We start from the raw sequence: 22,698 nt of genomic DNA on the forward strand, positions 1-22,698 counted from the left end.
AAAGTTATAGTAAATAAGAAAAGTATCTCAGTGCTTCATTATTAAATGTACATGAAAATGTAATTTTTAGATACAGATTATCCATCTGTACTACACTAGTTTTCTATAGAACTATTTATTTATAAAAGTGATTTTTTTCTTTCAGACTATTTCATGCCACTGTTTCTTTTAATTTATCTTTTACTCTGAGAACAGACTTACTAAATTAAAAATACAGTAGAACCTGTCTTAAAAGACCACCTCTTGCCAAACAAATATGGTCTCTCAAGACAGGTGGTCTCATAAGAGGTCACAATGCTATATAATCAATAAGTTTGTACATTGAGAATGTGTTCTTTCAAGACAGGTGGTCTCACATAACAGTGGTCTTTCAAGACAGGTTTTACTGTACATAGAATGTAAGTAATGGGCATTTCAAGCCAAGTCTTGTGTTGGAGAATGATAATAGTGGATATCTGTTGTTTCTAGTATCTTTTTTTCTTTTTGATTAAGGCCTAGGTTACTCATAGAGATCTGATCAGTGCATATACACCAACACATTGTGTGAGGGACTGGTAAAATTAATGTCTATAGTACTGACCCCAGGTCAGTTATTCAGTCATGCTGAGGGAGGAGATTGTGTTACCTCCCACACTTAAGTGAAGGAGGAGTAGTGTCTTCTTTAGGTCCTTAGCTTGTTGACTTTTGAACATGAGGATCCCCACCATGAGGGAGGAGCAGCACCCTCTTGGTGCATGTAGTCCTGAGATGATTGGCAGATGGAGCATCCTTGGTTAAGGAGTGCTGTGTATTGTGCATGAATGTTTCTGATGACAGATCCACCTACATATGTGAGATACCTGACCAGCCACCAATCAATCACCAGTCAATGACAGGTGAAAAGGCTACAGTGACCTGTTACATTAACCCACTTGGTATGGCAACAGGGACCAGGTCAAACCCTTGTCCACCTCATTGCCAAGTTAGTGGTAAACCCCATTGGGGATTACGAGTTGGCATACAGATACTTGCCGAGGGAAGGGATTATATCTGCATCCCCCCATTTCCCCTGATCCCCTGTGTGGTCACCCTAATCATGGAAGTGACTTATTCTTCCCTTTCATACTGCCATGGACATCATGACCCAGGCATCAAGGCAGGGTTGATGTTGCCATTCAAAGCCCAAAGTCACCTGCTTAAACATGGAGTCCAAGTGGAAGGAGTGGGACATGACCTCTTCACCTAAGCACTACAGGAAAGACGTGAGGAATTCATTGCTCTTCTATTGAGTGTGCTACTAGGGACAGTCCTCATGTATAATGGGAGAAGTCTTGGTATGAGGTTTCTTTTTGTCCCAGGTCTTCATCATAACAAAGTGGCAGGTCATTCCCTCATAGACATGGGGTCACAATAACCTGTGGGAGCAAGATAAACACATCCTGTCAGTCCTGGTAGACTCTTGGATGTTTGACAAAGAGCAGGCCGAGGTAGCACACTTCCCTCATCCACCCATCAACTAAGAGCAAAATGAAGAGACCTGGTTATTTGATAGGTTGAGTTGAGTTTGATGGAAAATCAGGACTGGTTTCTGTCTGGAGCACTCGTGCATACCTTTGAACCCCTCATATGTGCCAGATTCTGGGTTGGAGTACACAATTGGAACCAGAAGGAATAGTTCTTCAGAGTTCAGAGTCTCTAGAAGAATCAACCCTCCACATAAACAGACTAGAAATGAGAAGAGTATTGCTGCCTAATGGAGATGTATCAACACAGTACAAAGTTACTCCATGTTGGTCACCTCAGACCAAACATTAGTTGTAACATACCTCAGGCAACAAGGCGTTACACATGCCCCATGTCTTTCTGTGGATGTTTGGAGCCTTCTACCCTGGGCAACCTCAGAAGGAATTACCATACAAGTTCAGCTCATCTTGATATCCTCTTTGCGGCTTCATTTATCATATCAAAATGGAACCTTTCATGTGCATTAAATAATCATTAACTAAAACCCAATATGAGCCTTTGGAAGAAGGTTCCTTTGAGAATTCTACCCTGAAAACCATTTTCTTGCTCTCCTTAGTGTCTGTCAGAGTGAGCTTGTCTTTCATGTTACAACCATATTAATATACTTCTTATATATTTGATTTTGGCTTTTATAGTTAAATTTCATTTGAGTTATTAATTATATGGATGGCCGCTGAATTAGAAAACTCGGTCTACAAAAAGTGCATACATAATAAGCCTGTGCAACACAAAACAGCAATTCCAAAATGCAGGCAGTTATTCATCATGAGGTACAGCTGCAGACAGTATTGTGTAATACTTTCAAAAGCACTAATAAGTATTAAAAGCCTGTAGAAGCTGAACTAAGAAATTGCTCTTGTCCTAAAAACTGGAAGAAAGTGTAGATTCATTAGGTAAGAAAAGGATCTTCCATCATTTGAAAATGTTATAGTCTCTTATTTCTTTTTTATCAAGATGGCCTGGTTAGCTTTGCCAAATGCCCAGGGATTGAGCGGCAATAATAATTTCTTTACTAACAATGCAAAAGGAGATGTTGCAAACAGAAGCAGGAGCATCACAAAGCTGGAGGCTTTGATGCCTGGGATGTCAACAGTGGTATGTCTTTTTTTCAATCTCAATTTGCCAAGGTACTATGTGATAACTTTTTTCAATCACAGTTTTCCAAGGTAGTATGTGCTTGTAATAAACTCTGATTTTTAATGAATAGATACATGAGAATAATTTCCTTTTTCAATTCTGAGTAACTGACTTGTTGGGGCTTTTAATATTTAACACCGTGACAGTTAACATCCCCAATATTTTGTATTATTGGATATTAGGAATGATTTGCTCAATTCACACTGCAGTATACTTTTAGTCTCATTTACCTTATGAATTTTGGTTCATGTATATCATTAATTTTTTACTTGCTATAGCTAATAGAGTATAAATTTAAATTTGATCATACCCATTCAGCTGGGAAACTTAGTGGAAAACTTGTGATTGGAGTTCTACTTTGCACTTAAATTTACATCTTTTTCAGAATGTTGTTGGTGTTATTATAGCAAAGGAAGGTCAGAAATCAATTTTCAGCAGAAAAAGTAAGAATATCCATATCCACATACACTTACAACACTTCTCTAATTTATTCTGATTCAGTATTATTGTTTCAAAGATACCTGATTTTACAATATCAACTAAATGTATACTCTTGAATTTCCATATTTGAAACTACCTTTCCAGCATGTGAATAAGAAAAAGGTTGAGTTATTTATAATATCTCTGATGATAAGGCCATTCTACCTAATAAACTCATCCTTGATGTCAAGTCCAACTCCAACTTTATACATTTTTAAAGCTGCCTACCCCCTCACAAAATTATTGAGAAAATATGTTTACCAAGAAATAATTGTTTTACATCATCACCTACTTAATGTAACATTTTCATCTATTAACTAGAGATCTTGCCAGGCCTTGAGATTACATGATTCTCACAAAAATAATAGAAAATTTTCTTTTATAAGGTGGGTAACATTATGCAAATTATCTGCAGTTCCCACAGTTTGTTATGCTGCATGGACAAATTTATTATTAAAAACAAATGTGCATCAAATCATGGTGTTTGCATCTTATTGTTGATGATTTTAATTGATCTTTGTTTATATAGGCACCGATTTGTTTGCATGAAAACATTTGTATGATCAAGATCTGATGTGATGTGCGCATAACCTATCCAGGTGCGCTGATTGAATTATCTCTAGATAGGTATAGCAGATTGATCCAATGATCAGCCATGATGGAGGTTTCTAGAGTATGAAAGGTCAGTAACTAACACGAATCACATTGGAACAGAAAGATTGCTCTGAATGAGACAGGGGAAAAGGATCAGATGGTCTAATCCTGACCTAAAAAGTTCAGAAAGCAGTGATGTGGAAATTGACTGGCACATCAGCATGTTTGACAGGAAACCCGTAGCTGCAAAAAGCATTCTCTCTCCCTCCCACCTTACCCTTTGCAGCCTAATATTTCTTCTAGGGAGGTATATGACTAACCCCTCATAAGGAAATTTCTGGCAGCATCTCAGATTAACAGCTGTTAATATTGATATCTGACAAATTGAAAATTTTATTTTTCTGCCTTATTGTTTTAATTTTTGTGACTACTGTAGATTAGACGATAAGCAAAAATAAATGTATTATCAGGTGTGTAGCATTACATAAAAGTTTCATGTATGATTTTACTAAAACTGGCACAATTTAAGATGCCAGAGAGGTGATGTTACCTGTTTTTTGCCACCACTAGAAATACATTTTCAGAAGTTACAAGGTAATCATTATCTTGAACTTTATATGTTTAGATGGGGCAAACATTTTTCTGGAATCTCAAAAGGACAGTTAAACATTCAGGTTTTCATCTGATTTTGCTTTTTATACAAGTGTACAGTTTCCTTGTTTTAAATTTGAGTGCTTGGATGTTAGCCATTACTTTTTATATGAGAGTATACCAATGGTAAGCACCAGTCATTTTAGGAAACATGCATATTATGTTGCATTCATTTATAAACTTTTGGAAGTGCTATTTGTTTTCTTCATATCCTTACTTTAAATTGGCCTGTGAAGATATTACAAGCAAACAAAGTATTTGTTCCTAGTTACCATCATTTGGAATATATTTTGAAGATAAAAAATATTTCACATCATATCATTATATTTCTGGCAGTCTGTCTCTTTCTGATGGATATTCAAATGAGTTTCTTGTTTTATGACATGCAGTTCAAAAGTCCATGTCCAATTATTTCATCATTGCCGTGAGACAGACAAAGCAAATATTTTTGAGAGCTGTATCTTTGGGCCTTCCAGATTTAGTTTGCCTCTGTTGATTAACCAGTTTCTAAATAAATGTGCTGATAAGGCTTCTAAATTGTAACATTCAGAGAAGAAAAAAATGAATGCTAAATTACCTCATTGTCATGAAAATCATGTAAGGACATCTATGTACAGTGTACATGCCATTAACATGCCTAGTTCAAGCATTTTCTATGTAATCATGCTGACTGAAAAGTAAATGTCCTTAAGTATTATAACCCAAGTGAAAATGTAACTGAAATTTTAGTGAACTTCTGTGAAATTTCACTGCAATTTTTTTCCTGAATTTCAGAAAATATCAGTGAGATTTTGTGAATGAAATTATTGAAGTTTCATCGAAAATATATCAGTGAGAATCAGTACTTTACTGATATAAAATAACTTTTATTTTTGTACAATTTTTAGCAAACTTATATTTCCCTTTTCTGATAGCTCTAATTTTATTGTTCATTTTGGGAACAAAAACTTCTTTCCACATCTTTCCTTCTATTTTTCCCTTTTTTTTCTTGTTTAACTTGAATTGCATTTAGCAACCCTCAGATTACAAGATTGTTTTCCATTTTAAAGCAGAATTCCTTTTTTCTCCTGACCTTGTCTACTTGCTGCACCTGAAATGCCTTTTCATCCTCAACTGTGTGAAAGGCATTCGAATTTAGTATCAGTCATCATTTTAACCAACATCATATAACTGTTTCTCATTTATGATCTCATAATTCAAGATAAACTTGTCCATCACAGTTAATGCTGTCAGTAGGTGGGTTTAGAGTAAGAGCTGTCGAATGTATAAACTAAACTAACTTTCAATCGTGGTGCATATCCTCTTTGTGCCTTTTCCTGTTCCCGCTCTATGGGCATCAAGCCTCCACTTCCACCAAAAATTCTTCCTGTAGAGTGTAGAATTAGAAGGAATGTAGAGTCTGGTCTCCCTACTCTACTCTACTCTACTCTACTCTAAGGAAATTCACCACTCTCTCACAGACCATTCATCAGAATAATAGCAAATAAATTAACAGGTCAACTCACATCTGAGTATGCCATATACGCTTTGTTCTAAAATAATTGTGCTACAATAATAGTATTATTAACGAGTTCAAATACATGCATGCACATCCCTAATTGTTGACTTCTCGATAATGTAAATTATCATCATCAGTAGCAATCATGTGCATTTTCCACCCTATGAGTTATAAAAGACACATACAAATATATGAATACGATATTTACATGTGCATAAGTCCAACAATGACTGTATGTTCATATACTGATAAACAAGTACAGTTCTAACACAAATCTTTATAAATTCAGTTATGCATTACGATGCAGCGTAGTAGTAAATGACACAATACACTTAGATTTCTGTTCAACAGTCTTCTATATGTAACAATGAATCAATCTTACAAATTCCTATTTATGAGAGAAGTACGAATATTCAGACGAAAATATGTTACCTTAAGAAACCTTTGTTTGCAGATGCCAACCCTGAATTCCACGAGAATTTCTTCTTTCTTTTATGAGCATTTGGCAAGTTAAGTCACTTGGAGTACAATCTAAACTTTCTGTGTTCCTTCCAAGGCTGGGTTCAATCATGTACTAATTTCAGAATGAATTTGGTCTGAAAATAATGGTTTGCTTGCATAGGAAATCCCCCTTAAATTTAAATTTAAATATCTTATTTTTGATTGGATATGGTCTGGTCTCTTTGTAACTGCCTTGATTAATCTAACACTTGCTGATCATTCTATTTCTCATTTTCTCAGTCTTTCATGTCAGTAGGGAGTCATGGTCAATTTGCATCAAACATCCTGGCTATGTAAACTAGCTCTTTGACTACGGTCTAACAAAGAGAGTAGACGAATTAACTCTTGAAGATATATGTATATATGATGTCTTGACAAATTTTCCCACAATATGACAGTAATCATATTTGATGTCTTTGAAATTTCAGAGGATACGATGTCTTTGAAATTTCAGAGGATATAGTACAAGATTTCTTTGAAAAAGTATGTGATCTTCTGACACTGAAACTTTGAAAAAACTTGTGGATTTGTCTCTTACATTTGGTGCTTGTTTGTTATGTTTAGAAGCTGATGAGTGTTGCATGATGATGACATTCTTCTTCTTTGCTAGACTACCAGTAATTAAAGTTGTAATAAATTTCTTTCTGTGCTTTTGACTTTTGTTATGATTACCTTCTTAGAGAAATTATATATTGGCTTTCATAATAACATCGTCATGGTAATCCTGAGCTGCTGCTTGAGAGGTTTCTGTAATATCATCTTCTTCTTGACTGGCATCTTTTCCACATGGTAAATGGTAGATGTGCTAACTGAATCCCAAAAAATTCTTGTTTGAGAATGGATACATTCCAGATTTTCTAAAAGCAGAAATTTAATTTTCAGGAGACATTCTTTTAAATAGGGTTTGCAAGTAAGTTTTGCCATGTCATATCTTGTTACTTGTTGGCCTGGGTCCTTCTGCAGGAACAGCATTGCTTTGAAGGGTCCAAAAATAACAGTGTCCTGAGGTTGGGTGATATGGCTTGTATGACAATATATGACAGGATAGATTTTCACAAGGCAGTTCTTCTTTATAAATGTTTACATGGAACTGCACCATAGTATCTTCAGGACCTATTTAGGCCTTTTTCAACATAATACCAGTTGAAATCAATATCACACGGAAACCTTCTAGTACCAAAACCAAGAACAGAGCAACTTAAAAAGAGCTTCCAATACTCTGGTACATTTCTGTGGAACAAGCTTCCACTACATGTAAAATCTGCTGAAAATATTAGAGTATTTAAGTAGAGATATCATGAGCATGTATGTGTTTCTAATAGATAATGGAATTTAGTATTTTAATACTAAACATGTTAAAATAAACAGTAATTATTGCTATCTTCATATAATGTGCATTGTTATAATCTCCTTAATCGCTCAGTGGTCTTTCACTTCGATCTTTCTATCCACAAGAAACTGCTTAGTCTGCTGCAAGGTACTGTACATTTGCTTTAGTGTCTCCATATCCGATCTCAGCCATATACTTTAGATGATTTACCTGTTGACGCTCTTCATTATCACTGAAAATTCTCTCTGGACCTGGGTTGGCATCAAGGGATACATTTCCTCTAGTCCTATCTCTAACGGTAGACTCTGGCACACAAAACTGCCTAGCTGCATTATACACAGAGTTACATTCAATATTCTATGTAAATTTGTAGAATTATACTGTCACCTTGATTTCTTCAGATGTTGATTCTAAAGGACATAAAGATAATAACTTTGTAATGATAATTGGCATATATATATATATATATATATATATATATATATATATATATATATATATATATATATATACATACATATGAATAACAAATAATGTATAATTATTATTATTATTATTGAAAAAGTAACCAATTGGAGTAAATTTAAGTGTCAGTGATTTGATACTTATGTATGATGCACAGGATCATTGTATACATTTTGTCAATTTTGGTCCTTATTGTCTACCATAGAATGCAATTAATTGCACAGCCTTGTTAAGGCTTTTACATCACCACAGGTACGTGACATATAACCATCAAACTGCAAATGACACACAGTATATTTCATACTCAAGACCGATGTATATATAATAATTTTGATATTAGTTTTGTATATAGTGATCAATGAAATTGCATGCACTTTACCAGAAAGTGAGGTTCCAGATTTGTCAATGTTGACTTACCAAAGATGTTGACAATTTTGATGAAATTGTGCTCTGACAGATCTGTCTATACCTCTTTGCTGCAACTTTACATAGGTGAACAGCATTTCAAAATTCCTCAGGAAGTCCTGTTTGCCATGATATTATAGAGCCTGCAATGATACAGAGTTGTTTTACTTTTCTTATCATCCCCTGAACCAGATCATCAAGGTTGTTCCCTGCTGCATACAGTTAAAAAGATAACCTTGGACATTTTTAGCTTTATTAGTGCCTGTGTTCCTGAGATTCACTCACAATACAAGACTGCCCGATTTGAAAAGAAGGAGCTACTTGAATATTTAGTTTTTGCTTTATATTCCTTAAGTGAAACTGAAATTTGGCAGAGTTGTTTTCAACAAAAGTATTTACATAATACTATAAATTTCAGGCAACATGCAGAATTTAAAAGTTCACACAGAGTAGTAAAGACTTTATTGGTCCTCTTGTCATAAATAATCCATTGATCCATAGGGTATATAATTACATGAAATTAACTGACAATTTGCATAAAATGCAATCTTAAACATCGCTGTTAAAAAGTCCTGGGAAAAATTTAATCCTTTTGCATTTAGGTCTAGATTCAACAGTTGGTTTTGGTAATGGCCCTGTAAATGGCCTCATGTCCATGTGGATTGTATCATTAATAATCTATAAATCCCTGGATTCATTTATTTTTTTATTCATCAGTGTCTTCTTTAATCTCATTTTCATCACTTCTGTGATCTTCTTCAGTGGGTATTTTAATATAGCTGCCATGGCTGTATAATCTGAAGTTTGGTTGGTTCAAACTTCATGCATAATTAGTAAATGTTTGGGAAATCAACCAATTGTATATTAACTTTAGTATAAAATACTGATAATATTGCTGTTTGCTTGTGGTTTTTAGTCTCTTGAGGCTTGAATACACTGCAGGCCACTATGGAGCATAATGAATCTCCTGTATTTCAATTCCCTGTGCCAAAATTGCATACATGTTTCTGTCATAAACACCTCCCAAATCACCAATCATTTCAAAATCTTATTAATTTTTTTTTTGTTCCTTTCACACAGAAGTAAAACTTGGGTGTATTTGTAGGGTAGAATTTATTGATCACTGATTGTATAGCAGAGGATTAAAAAGTGGAGTTAGAGTTTACTAACATGGCAGTTCTCCCAGAAACTATGCATACAGTATTGGCTCTAAAGCATATTTGACTTTTTTTGTAAATAGACATACATCAAATACAGAAAAAAATAGTTAAGCAATATATGTTTTTTATTCATTATCATAAATGATAAGATAGCAAAATGGCTTGTTTTACTTCATGGTATTGCATCATAGTACATAGTTGTCCTCTTGGCTGCATGAAGGGAGGAGGGTAGTTTTTCTTCCTGTTTGTTTTCGGAAACAAAATGAAGTAATTTAATATGTCTTTGGACAGCATGTTACTTTTTTTAATAAATCAATATTTTCTTGTATATCTCAATACAGAAATAAAAGCAATTTAAATGATACAGACTTTAATGAACTGTAATATCTGAAACTATTATGTTGTGCTACGCAGTTGACAATGTGCATTAGCTGTGTAAAGTATACTGGAGACATCAGATTACACATTTAGGGCAGTAATAAAGTTTTCATGGACATCTCACTTTGACATCTGATTAGTCACGCCCAGCACCATTTGCCCATATTGACTTTCTCAGGCAGTGTATTATGAAATTGCTTGTTCTAAGTCTAGATAGCAAAATGTGTCTTTCATGAAATTTTCTGTTGTAGATCCAGGTACAGAGAGACACTTGGTGAGCTTCATTGTAAGAGATTCGCCAAATGCATTTGTGCACATCACATGCTGGGGTGGTGAAATGTATATCACAGATCTTGCGAGAACATTCAGAATAGGTGATGTAGGTCAGTGCAAAAGTGTCTGTTATAGGGAAACATTTTAATGCTTTGAATAATGTAATTTTGTTTTGCCAAACATTTTCAGGAGATAATGTAATCTAAATAGAATTTTGAGACATATTATAAGCCATTCACAAGATTTTGCTGGTAACATTAACACTGAAGTGAAGTCATTTTAAAAAAAAGAAATTAGTTATTCAGAGTGAGGAGAATAAGAAAGAAGAGACTTATTCAGGAAATGCTAAGTAGGGCGTGGGTGGCAGGAAGGTTGCTAGAACTGTATATAATGATGTTCTAATGTAATGCAACAACGAAAGGCTTCAATTCAACCACGTACAATGACAGCAGTCTCATAAGCAAATGCTGAAAAGCTAAAAACATTGAGAAAAGTTGGGTGCAATATCACAAAGGTAAAGTACATTACTGGTACTGATTTTGTTTTATATTTGCATTGGTACTTTGTTTTCGTTAATTCATTGATAAAATCATATACATTAACTTAACTGGTTGTACTCGGCAAGCGGTCACTATGGAACCAGCCTGTATGTGGTGGTATGTTAAATACTGAATTTAAAAGAAGGAAAGTCACTTGTTGGCTGAAAATAATTGCAGAAAACAAAACTTAATTAAATATTCAGAAGATGCTTGCATATAGGTAAATGGAAGACATTAGTAGGCTTGAACATACAACCATTATAATTTTATTACTGTCACCATATAGGTGCTTCTGGATGTAAACATGTTTCACTGGGCTGGATTTTTATAGTGGGCTCCTACATGGGAACTTTTCACAAAAACAATGTGCAGCATCTCATTTTTTTTAATTTTAAGAGTTTCCTCTTGAATAGTTTATTTATAAGATCTAAGTGTGATTTGCTGATCTTACCCAAAAAGTCATGTAATTTGCCCACATATTTATATTAAAATCTATGGAATTGAATTAAGTGTCTTAGCTTTATAGCAACAGATACACCCAGTGGAAAAGGACCTTTCTTGCCTATTGTATCAGCCAAATTGGCTAAATATGTAGTTTTAGGAATTAGTTGTCTGTTGTGCATGTTAAATACATAGTTACCCACATCAGCAATTTTTAGCCACACTTAATTTTAAAAACAGGTATTCAGGGATTGCTTGATAAAAGCAGTGTAATAATTGTTAATAATTTGTGTTCCCAAAAACCTGTCTGTTATAGATTCACAGTTCTCAGCTTTCAAAAGTGGAACTATATGATTGCCATTAATAACATCTAGAGATTAAAAGTATACCCTTTTTTATACTAAAAATGTGTTTTTCCCTTTTATCTCAAACTGGATATATCCACCCAGAGAAAACTAGATCACTAATTGAGGTTGCCTGATCAGTATCTGTTAGATGCTGTATCTTGAGTCTGTAACTTGGCAATTCATTTATCATGATTTTTTTCTGTTTTTCAATGATAATCATCCGTTTTCTTGTATGTTTGACTGATTGTATTACAGGCACAGTTCTCTCTGTCTTTGGTACATCAGTGCAAAGGTTGAGAAAACAAACTTTTAACTTGGAATTTCATTAACACTAAAAGGGACCAGTAGGTGGTGAAAATTGAAGTCTCTGAGAAGAATCAATGGGTTCCAAGATTTACTTGTCTTTTCAATGGCTATCACTGTACGTGCACAACTTTTATGTAATCATTTACCAGATATCTAAGGGAAGAAAGGCAAATGATACTGATTTTATGTAAGCAAATTCAATGGTATTAAGTAATGTTCTGAGAAATACAAATATTTTGAATATTTATCAACTTGGAGAATATACAGCAATCCAAGATTACCTGTCTTTGTCGTGTTCCAGTAATGTGTTGTTTTTGTAATGTTCCGGTATGTGTTGAAACTTGTTTAGCACTACATGAAATATAATTTCAAGTTAGTGTCTTAAAATTTTCAATGGAGCTAATCTCACTAGCAAAACAGATATATAAAGTAATGTTGTTGTTGTTGTTGTAGGGTTTAATGCCATTTTTGAGCACACGATAGGCTATACATGGCTAGTATTAATGGTGGAGGAAGAAAGCGGGAAAACCCCAGAAAGAACCACTGACCCATGAGAAGGTACTGGCAAGTTTTCTCACATACCCACATTGACCGAATCCGAGACTCGAACCCACGCAGACAGAGGTGAGATGACAGTGATCCGTAATGGAGAGCGCTTTAGACCACTTGGCCACTCAGTGCACCCATAAAGTAATGTTTATTGGATACTAATGCATGAGTTATTGTTATTATTACTTCTTAAGTGAAAAAGTCAAAGATCAAAATCATTGTGACAGACTATACAAGAATGGATCTGCAATAACTGCTTCATACACTTTCACTGAACCTTGAATGTGGGTTTCCCTATAGGAGACAAAGAATTCTATTTATTTGAGGATATCATGGTCACCATGATCTAAAAAAGTAAAGTGACCTTTACATAACAAAATTTTGAAACTTTTTAACAAAAGATGTTTTCTCACTAAATATGGATAAATGTTATTCTCTTTTTTAATGATTTATGATGATGTATCAAGTGATTTTGAAAATAATTTATATTTATGTCTTTTATTTTTCTCCTAAGTGGAAATAAGTAATGCTCAAGTTCAAGCCAACATCTGTGATGGTTTAGATGTTCAGTTCCGAGCATGGACTCCAGTGTAAGTAGTCTGGGTATCATTATTGCTTTAAGTATGACATTAGTCCCTGGGAGGGACAGATACTGTACGGACCAAAACAAATTTGTCAGGAATTCAAGAGAAGTCTGTTTCTTACCTCTTATTCTTTCTAACTGTTGAGTATCAAAACCATTTTAGGTACTTTTGAGAAATTATAACATATCAGATTTGACAACATATATGTTTATTTATTTTTTTTATTAACAGTTGTACTTACATATAAGATAAATGCTGTACAAAAGCTTTGCTTTGGCCTTTGACATTGAATCTGATACCATGGATGGACCTTGCCTCAGACATTATCCAGATATATCCACATACAATATTTAACCTTCTAGAGCAAAGTTATTTGTCCCTTTAATATTTTGCATGTCCTCTGGATGGAGAAACATTATTTATTGCTTACAGAGCTCAAAATGAATGTTTTTCAACAGTAGCAAACCATTGATAGTTGTAATATTGAATGTTCTGTAATTGACTAGCATTTCATAATTCTAACTTGCAAATGCTAGCCTTGGCTCGTTGATCTTAGGTATGACATTGAACGTAATTAGTATGATTAAATCCACTAGGGGTGTGGTGGGGATGGGACTATAGGATATTGAACTGGCATCATTTGAGGTATTCTTCAGCTTTATCCACAAAATGGCTCTGATAGAATATATTTATACTTATATACAAGCTATTCCAGACAAAAACCTGAGTCAATACATTTGATCCAGAAATCAATATCAAGTGCTGACTATTAACTTATTTATTGAAAAACAAATACAAAGTCTGGTCAAAATTCATTAGCTTACATTATATATATTGCAGATTTGGGGGGGGGGGAATCCAAGTTTCCATAGTGGAAGTTAATCCATCCAGTTTTGTTTGTCACAAACCAAATATAGTGGTTATGATGGATTGCCTCAATTTGAATGTTGCATGATATAATGATGTACTAGTAGCTGTTAGCTGAACTAGAGTTGACAGAGTAGAATGCTCTTTGTAAGTTGTACCAGTGTCATTTAATGTTCAATCATTTTGCCCTTTAAAATACATTGCCATGCATGTTTTGTGAGAGGTGATAGACAAATTTCATAGCAGAGAATCCCTTGAGAATATTTAGGTGCTCGACAAAATATAATAAGTTTAATGATACAACGATTTTAATAACTGAGTAAAAGAAAGTTCCTGCTCTTAAAGCAAACAAAAAGAAATCATTCATAAATATTAGTGGGTTGATACAAAAAGAAGGAAGACAATGAAGGAACATGTAACATCATTTCATGAACTATTTATTCAGGTATTAAAATAAAGAATATGAGAAACTTTTGTTTGTCATTCCCCAGGCACATTTAAACTGTTTGCTTATCATGTTCCCACACACTCAAATGTACATAATGCTATTAAACATACAAGCTTTAGTACATCCACTCTGTAGTACTTGTACACCAAAAAATACATGTATGTGTGATGCATTATGTCAGGATATGAGTTTTGACATAAAGATAATTGTAGCACATTTTAAAAAAATGCATACTCTAGTGATTGATGTCATTTTTTTGAGATAATAAATCTATGGGTTATGTCAGTTGAAATTTATAATGCATAATAAAATCTCTTTCAAGTTCAAATTTAGTTTTTTACAAACTAATATCTGATTACTATGATCTTTAGTATGTAGTACATAATTCTGCAAAGTTACCAGTTTTCATATCCTCAACTAATGTAATTTTCTAAGTCTTCATATGAAGTTTCAGAAGAACATTTTCTAGCGTAGGCTGTAGATCTTTTTTTGTATTATGTCAGTATATGATACCATGTTATTCTTACAAAATAAACTTGAGAAAGAATTATGACGTCATTATATCTCTTGTACTTAATTGTGTATGTGCACTATAAATAGTACAGTGTTTGTTGGCAATCACTATCTGTCATAATTATTAGTCTTTAAGTTTATCTTCATTTTCAAACTTTATTATTGCTGCATGTATTTGACATTTATTTAATTTCATGAATTTAATTATGTTATTCACTTGACACAGTTTTGTTTCAAATCTTGTTGAAAGGATGAATACAGTAAAAGATAACTATCTTACATGAACATTTTATGCAATTTATAATTTGTGTATGGCTGTGAATAATTTGTTCATTGGAAATAGTATGGAAATTAAAGGGAAACTATGACATATTAATGTAATGTTAACGATCTCTCAGTGGTTGGACATCTTCAACAAAAAGATCATTTTTAAATAAAAATGAATAACTTGGTTAAAAAAAGCACTTTATTGACAATTATTCCCAACATAATTTTAAAATGAGTATTCAGGCATTAAACAAACCATTTTCAATGTCCAGCAATGGTGGCATCATTTCATGTTGTTATGGAGGTCCCTCGGTAACTCACACCCTCGCTTATAGTGTGGTCTGTGTTTTTGGACCCCATTGTGTGCAAGTTATTGAGGGAGAGGTGTGTGTACTTTGTAGCAAGGCAGTTTTTCTGATGTACATTCTGACATGGATAGGGGTGGGAGGATATCCAAGAAATGTAAAACCTGGTATTCTTTTTCTGTATTGTGCACATTTGTATGTGTCCATAGCTGGGCCACTGATAGATACCACAGGCAATGTTACTATTGGATAGTTTGTACAAGTAAAATGAAATTGAAACATGCCAAGGCTGGGTTTACAACATCAGGCTTTCTCCCTTCTGTTTGTTAAGTATGTTGACTCCCAGGGTGAATTAGTAAAATCAGCAGTGGGTGTCATAAAACCCACCAAGGCTGCAATATAATATTGTAAGGGGAGTTTCACTAGATTTGATGGATATCCATTAGGAACACAGTAAACATTGGGACTATGTTGTGGTCACTCATTCCCTTGCCTCTTTGGTTCACATCCACTGTATTGAGTGGTTAATCCATAATCCACAATGTATATATATCCAAGTCACTGGTTATTGAAGTATATATAAAAAATTCAAACACAGACCTTTGACTTGCTCCTAATTCAGTAGGTCAATTTTTTCAGACTTGCTGACAATAGAAGGAACTTGGTGTGATCAGATTTGTATGCATTTTCACTCAGGACCAATTACAGTTAACAAGTGCTTTAGTGAATACTACATACCTCCCTTAATAACACACACAGTGAGTTCCCAACACATAGCAGCCTAAACAAGGGTGCAAGTTACCGAGATACCTCTGAAAAATTAACAAAGCAATACATAAGTTGTGGAGGGGGAGGCATAGGGTGAACATTTGTTTTATAATTGTTTGGGGATAATTGAGACTATATAATTTTTCTCTAATAAAGTTGCTAGCTTTTCCGTATAAATTGTAATGTAATTAATCCAGACACCATATTTTCAAAATTTGCCCTAATTTTAAATAGTAGACAAGATTCCAGTCACCTATTTAGTTTTTAAAAGCCACTTAAAAATAAATAAATTGTGTTGGAACATAAAATTAGGAATGTTTTCTGTTTTACTTGCACTCAAAGTACTGGTAATTGAGTAGTCAACCATCTTACTATGAAACTGCTTTAAATACCCTTATTATCATATGGAATGACTGAAGTTGTTATCAACAGGCAGCAATAAAAACAGCTGACAAGTTTGTGATAAAGCAGTTCTCAAAAGAAAGTGAGTCATGAACTTGCTCAAGGTAGTGATAAAGGAAAAACAACCTTTCATGTTGGGACTCACTGCTCACAGAATTAATAAATCGCTTTGATAACAGTAAAATCATTGGCCAGGCTTCTTTTACTTTACCACTGAATAGCATACAAAGGGAGACACATCATTCACTATTCTAACTAAAGTGGGATGATTTGTGTGATATAAAGTTTTAAATATTATGTGAGTTGTCATCTTGTTTTCCCTCTTCAGTAAATTAAACATGGTTTGCGTTTATTTCTGATAAAGTGGTCAGTATCTCCAACACTTGCATTTAACAAGATCTTTTATTCAGTAGCATATTTCCAAATGGTGACCTAATTTTGGGTGTAGCTGGTTTGGTCTTTTTGCCTGCAATTAAAGTACGAGTAGTGATATTCTGGTTTTAAATTTCTGGACCAGCCTATAATAGATTTGGGTTCATAACATATTTTAAGGTCATGATTGTCATATTTATAATTTTAGAGTTGATGTAGTTCAAGCATTTATTAAGGAAATAATGATTATCTTTAAGAGAAATAAGATATATATATATTGTTTCAGTGATTTAGTTATCAAAGAGAATCTTTAGACAATGAAACAATATTGATATTAGAACTGGGTCAGGTATGTCAAAGAGTCACCACTACCAATGGTACAAATACACAGTGAACTGACAAATAATTGTATCAACAGAAGGAAAAACAAACCATGGCATCCAACTAGAATTCATTATCTGTGAAAGAACATTGAAACATTGAATTATGCTATTTTTTTTAAAAATTTGGAAGCGAAGATATAATGCAATACTGCTTTAATCAGAAGGAGGGTACAAGCTGCTGGGGGGGTATGTGAACTATACACAGTAGCAACAGGTAGGTATTGCATCATTATAGTTTTACCCACAAACATATAAAACAAAATCCAAAATAACATACAATTTTATTAGGACCAACTGACAATATAAGTATTTTAGTGAAAGCCCCCTTTGGATATCATAATCCAACCCTGCATGCCATTTTTGTCAGTGCCATTTTTCATTTTAACAAACTAGATAGCAAAACAGATATTTTAGTTCAAACCCTATGTCAATAGAACCTTCTATTTAGGGGTAAAAAGAATTTCAAGATGGCCACCATGGTGTCTGTGTTGAAAGTCCGATCAGCACCATTTTCATTTAGATACATCTGGATACCACAATAAGTCATTTAGTGAAACACCATGTCAGGTACATAACAAGAGGAAAAGCAGTAACAATGTCTTCAAGATGGCCACCATGGTGACCCTGATATAGGTCAGATCTTCACCAAGTGCTTGTCAATGTTAAAAAGTGTTTTATTGAAAATCTAATTATATTACCATCGATTCCAGAGTAGTGATGACAAGATTTTCTAGATGAATGCAATGGCAGCTGTCTTTGGTCTCAAAGGGAAAATATTTTTGTTTAGTACCAACTAGATCTTGATCTGAAACTATTCTCAAGTTTTAGGATTTTTCTCCAAGTAGTTTAGGAGGAGCATTGGTAATAAATGACTGCTAATAGACGACGAGTAAGTACACTGGACCATGGATGCAAGACAACCAACTCAAGATCATTGCATAAAGTTCTTTTGGTCTTCAACAAGTAAAGCTAAACATAAGGAACAAAACATGTCATAAATGATGCAGATATGGTTAAACAAATATGTGAATCTGTTAAGTTCACATTGTAAACAATTCATGCAAAATTGAGGTAGATGAATTTAATTTTGCATGATTTAAAATAAGGCTGAAACAACTTTAAACTCTTTGACCCTCAGCCAGGACTTCTGATGACTTTTGTGAAGTGTATTCTGTTCCTCATTCTCTTGTTAAGGGCTCTTTTTAAAAACAAAATTTGAACAAATTGATCAGATATGGATATAAGCTGAGGTACACAAATTCATCAGAACAATTTAGTCCTTCATATACAGTTACCCAGTATGATTTTTATTGTCACCTCAATAACTGAAACTCTTTTATGTTTCTGCTTTTTAAGCAAGGATTCTATAAAAACTCTCTGTGCTGATCACATTCTATTCTACTTCATTAAATTTATGATGGTTATATTGTATACTGGCTGAATACAGCATCGAATCAGAAACACATTAGGCCATATTTTTTAATATTTGAAAGAATGAAATATCAAATTGATGGCAGTCACCCAAGTATTGACTCTTCACATTGACTAGGTATACAATGGGTCATCTTGTTCATAGTTTTGGAGGTTGCATTCTTGTTTCAAGCATTCTGATAAAAAAGAATTTGTCTAGAAATCCCATGGAATGATTGTGCCATCTAGTAACAGACAAGAGTGAAAGGTGAGTTCTGTTTCTCACTTAACTACAACCTGTACTGTATTTCAGCCCCTTTCATTTGAATGTGAGCGAGAATCATTCATCTGTAAGTATGTATGGAGGATTTGATATTAGTCAGTATCAAAGCCTTATGAATCTCCCAACTAAACCCAGCAATGATTACTACACACTGGAAGATGTTATTGCCAATGGCGAAAGTCTTCATGGAGAACACATAAACCTTTTGGCAGCAGTTAGAAAGGTAAGTATGCAGTGTATTTCATGTATTGCAATAATGATGTGCTATTGATATGCCTGCCTTCTGGTGGAACATAATGTGCTATGACCCTGCCTATCCATCTCTGTCCAGTTGTCTGTTAACATTCCCTGTCCAGATGACAATTTAAGTCCTACAATACACACCATGACCACACATTTTTGATATAGTTTGCATTTGGGTAAAAGAAAAGAACCCTATCGATTTGGGAATCAAAGGTCAGGGTCATTGTGACTAAAAGATTCAAAATGGTTTATGTAATAACATTAGTTCTACATAACATACCAGGACTAAACTTTGTGGATAGCTTGCACTTGGAATATTGAAGAAGCCTTTCAGTTTTGGGATCTAAAAGGTTGAAGATCAAGGTGACTGGTGCTGAAAGAATTAAAATGATTTCTGCACAGTAACATTTATGCTGCATAGCTGGACCAGACTTTGTAGATTACTTGCTCTTTGGGTAAATAAGAAACCTGTCATTTTCTGGATTGAGGTAAAAGTTCAAGGTCACTTTGACTGAATGAAGAAAATAATGGTTTCTGCATGATAACATTAGTTCTATATAACATACCGGGGCCCTCAGTGGCCGAGTGGTCTAAAGCGCTCTCCGTTACGGATCACTGCCATCTCACCTCTGTCTGCGTGGGTTTGAGTCTCAGATTCAGCCAATGTGGGTATGTGAGAAAGCTTGCCAGTAGCTTCTCGTGGGTCGGTGGTTCTTTCTGAGGTTTTCCGGTGTTCTTCCTTCACCATTAATACTGGCTGCCATGTATAGCCTATCATGTGCTGAAAAATGGCGTTAAACCCCACAATAACAACAACAAAAATATAACATACCTGGACCAGTGTTTGTAGATAACTTGTACTTATGGTAAAGGAAAAAAAAACCAATCACTTTTGTGGTGCTAAGTCAATGATCACAGTCACATGACTGAAGGAAGAAAATGGTTTCCACACAATAACATTAATGATTAGTTCTACATCACAGACTTTGATGATACTTTGTGCGAAGCTTGCAGTTGGGATTACTGTGACTGAAGGAGGAAAAATAGCTCATGAACATAATTCAGCGATTGAGTATGTACTTTCATTAAAGTTTGTCGATGATTTGCATGCTGGATATTATAGAAATTATATTTATTTTGGGGTCAGAGGTCAAAGTCACATTTAGCATTACAGAGACACCTATAGATTCTGTGGTCTGGTGGTCAGATGTCATGGTAAGTCAAATAAGAAAGCAGTGATTCTGCACAATAACTCTAGTTCAAGACCAAATACCTAGATGAAGGTCCAGATCATTGACTTGTTGGTCAATACTGTAAGAGTCAACCATAACCTACTAGCTCCTACACTGAGGACTTTTAGCATTTGGAGGACATAAAATGAGCTGTTCATGGTACTCTTGCTTAAATTTTTCCCAGAAAATAAAAAAAGTACCCTTCAATAATCCTCTTTAGGACATTTTTGGTGTCCACTTCCTAATGATGTCAGGTATAGAATTATGGTGAAATTGTTCTCAGTTTACTGGGAATAATTAAATGTCACTGATTTAAACTATTCTGCATAATTGTTTTCTTTGCTTTATGAATGTTAGCGAGTTGCAAATTTACCAGACATGATATATTTATTTTTGTTTTAATTTCAGTCTCACTAAACTCAGTTATAATGTAGTTAGTAATTTCAAATTATAAAATGCTTTTGACAATAAAATCACAATCCATAATACTTTGCTGATGTTTATGACAAACCAGATTTATATTTATTGCAAAAGCTAATTATCTCTTAAGCTTAATAATGTATCTGATAAAATTTATATGATAAATTTTATCACTGACATATTTGTACAGTTTCATAAGATATAAAAAAAATTTTGTGTGTATATATATATATATATATATATATATATATATATATATATATATATATATATATATATATATACCCAATATGGTCATAACTTGTATCAATTAATTATTTAGGAGTTTCCTTGTCAACAGATATTTTCAGATATTTTCATTTTGGGGTGTGCCAAATGTCTGTTTCATACAGGGCACCATATTGTCTCATGCTAGCCCTGTGTGTGTGTACTATAAAAATGATCAGATATCTCATAACTTTGAAAAGAGATTTAAGATTATTATAAGATATTTAAGTTTATAAGATACATTTTAAGAGATAATAAATTATGTTTATAAAGTACCTTATTTATTTTATTACAAGATATTTTACCAACTTAATCTGGTAAATCTGGTATCATATAAACTTTATTAGATAGCATGCTGAAATGTATACAGTATTTTATTTGATATAGAAGATATCTTAAAACAGGGTTATTCAGATATAAACTTTATTAGATAGCTTATCAAGCAAATTTCATTTTCAAAAGATTCTCTTTATAGCTTGCAACAATTTTAATATTTTAAAATATTCTCTGGGCTAAAATATTCTAAACATAATCAGTTCTATCATAATAATAATTAGAAGAAGCTGAATAATTTATTTATTTAAATAGGTGTCTATTCATTGAACTAGATACAAACATATCTCTTATGAGTTTCTTAGGTTGCATAAATGTGAATTATACAACAGCAAAAAGAAAAATCAGGCTGCATAGTCTTAAAGATTGATTATCTGCATGACTGATCATATGATTGAACCTATACAGTGTTGTGCACTGTACTCCAAAATGGTTAACATATAAGTTGAGAAGATTTGTTCCTTTGTGTAAATTTGCATGCTTTTTTCACATAGTCTGTTTGCATTGTAAGTTTGGAAGCAGTCTAATTACTGACTTGATGAGTTTATCACCAAAATTTATTCCTGGAAGATTGTGATATTCGACATTGGACATCTAGTCAAACTTTGCTGAACTAGTCTTCTATCTAATCCGGCTTTATATGTAGACTGGTCATATATTTTGGTCTCCATAGGGCCAATATGATACTAATCAAATATTCTGGCCATCTAGATAAAATAAAACAAATGTTCTGTCCTTAAAGTGTTTGGTTTTTGTCAAGTTTCACTGCACTATTACAGTATTAATGATACTTCTCATTAGGATCTTGTATTTACCTGGTTGTAGGTATGTAAAATTTCATAAAAAATTGTATGAGATATCTTCTCAATATTATATCTTTGGCACTTTACAAGATCTTATAACATATAAATATATAAGTCAAATTAAAGTATGATGTTTAATATTGTTTATTTGATACCTTATTTTTGATACCTTATGATCTGTTGCATCTGAATTCAGATTGTTTACTTCACAGCTGGTAAATTATTTTGGATATATATCTAA

The 22,698-nt window shown here is 33.6% G+C and overlaps 1 protein-coding gene across 1 annotated transcript in view; it reads left to right on the forward strand.

Moving 5' to 3' along the window:
• LOC149806030 (meiosis-specific with OB domain-containing protein-like) overlaps window positions 1-22,698 on the forward strand; it is a 68,120-nt gene that overhangs the window by 9,683 nt on the left and 35,739 nt on the right. The window contains exons 2-6 of the mRNA XM_089950883.1: window positions 2,458-2,598; window positions 3,026-3,083; window positions 10,354-10,485; window positions 13,072-13,147; window positions 19,190-19,382. Coding sequence (XP_089807009.1) covers window positions 2,458-2,598; window positions 3,026-3,083; window positions 10,354-10,485; window positions 13,072-13,147; window positions 19,190-19,382 — 600 coding nt within the window. The remainder of the gene's footprint in view (window positions 1-2,457; window positions 2,599-3,025; window positions 3,084-10,353; window positions 10,486-13,071; window positions 13,148-19,189; window positions 19,383-22,698) is intronic.

Source organism: Sinohyriopsis cumingii, chromosome 2, assembly GCF_028554795.1.
Source record: "Sinohyriopsis cumingii isolate HCF-2022 chromosome 2, ASM2855479v2, whole genome shotgun sequence".
Classification (NCBI taxonomy): Eukaryota; Metazoa; Mollusca; class Bivalvia; order Unionida; family Unionidae; genus Sinohyriopsis; species Sinohyriopsis cumingii.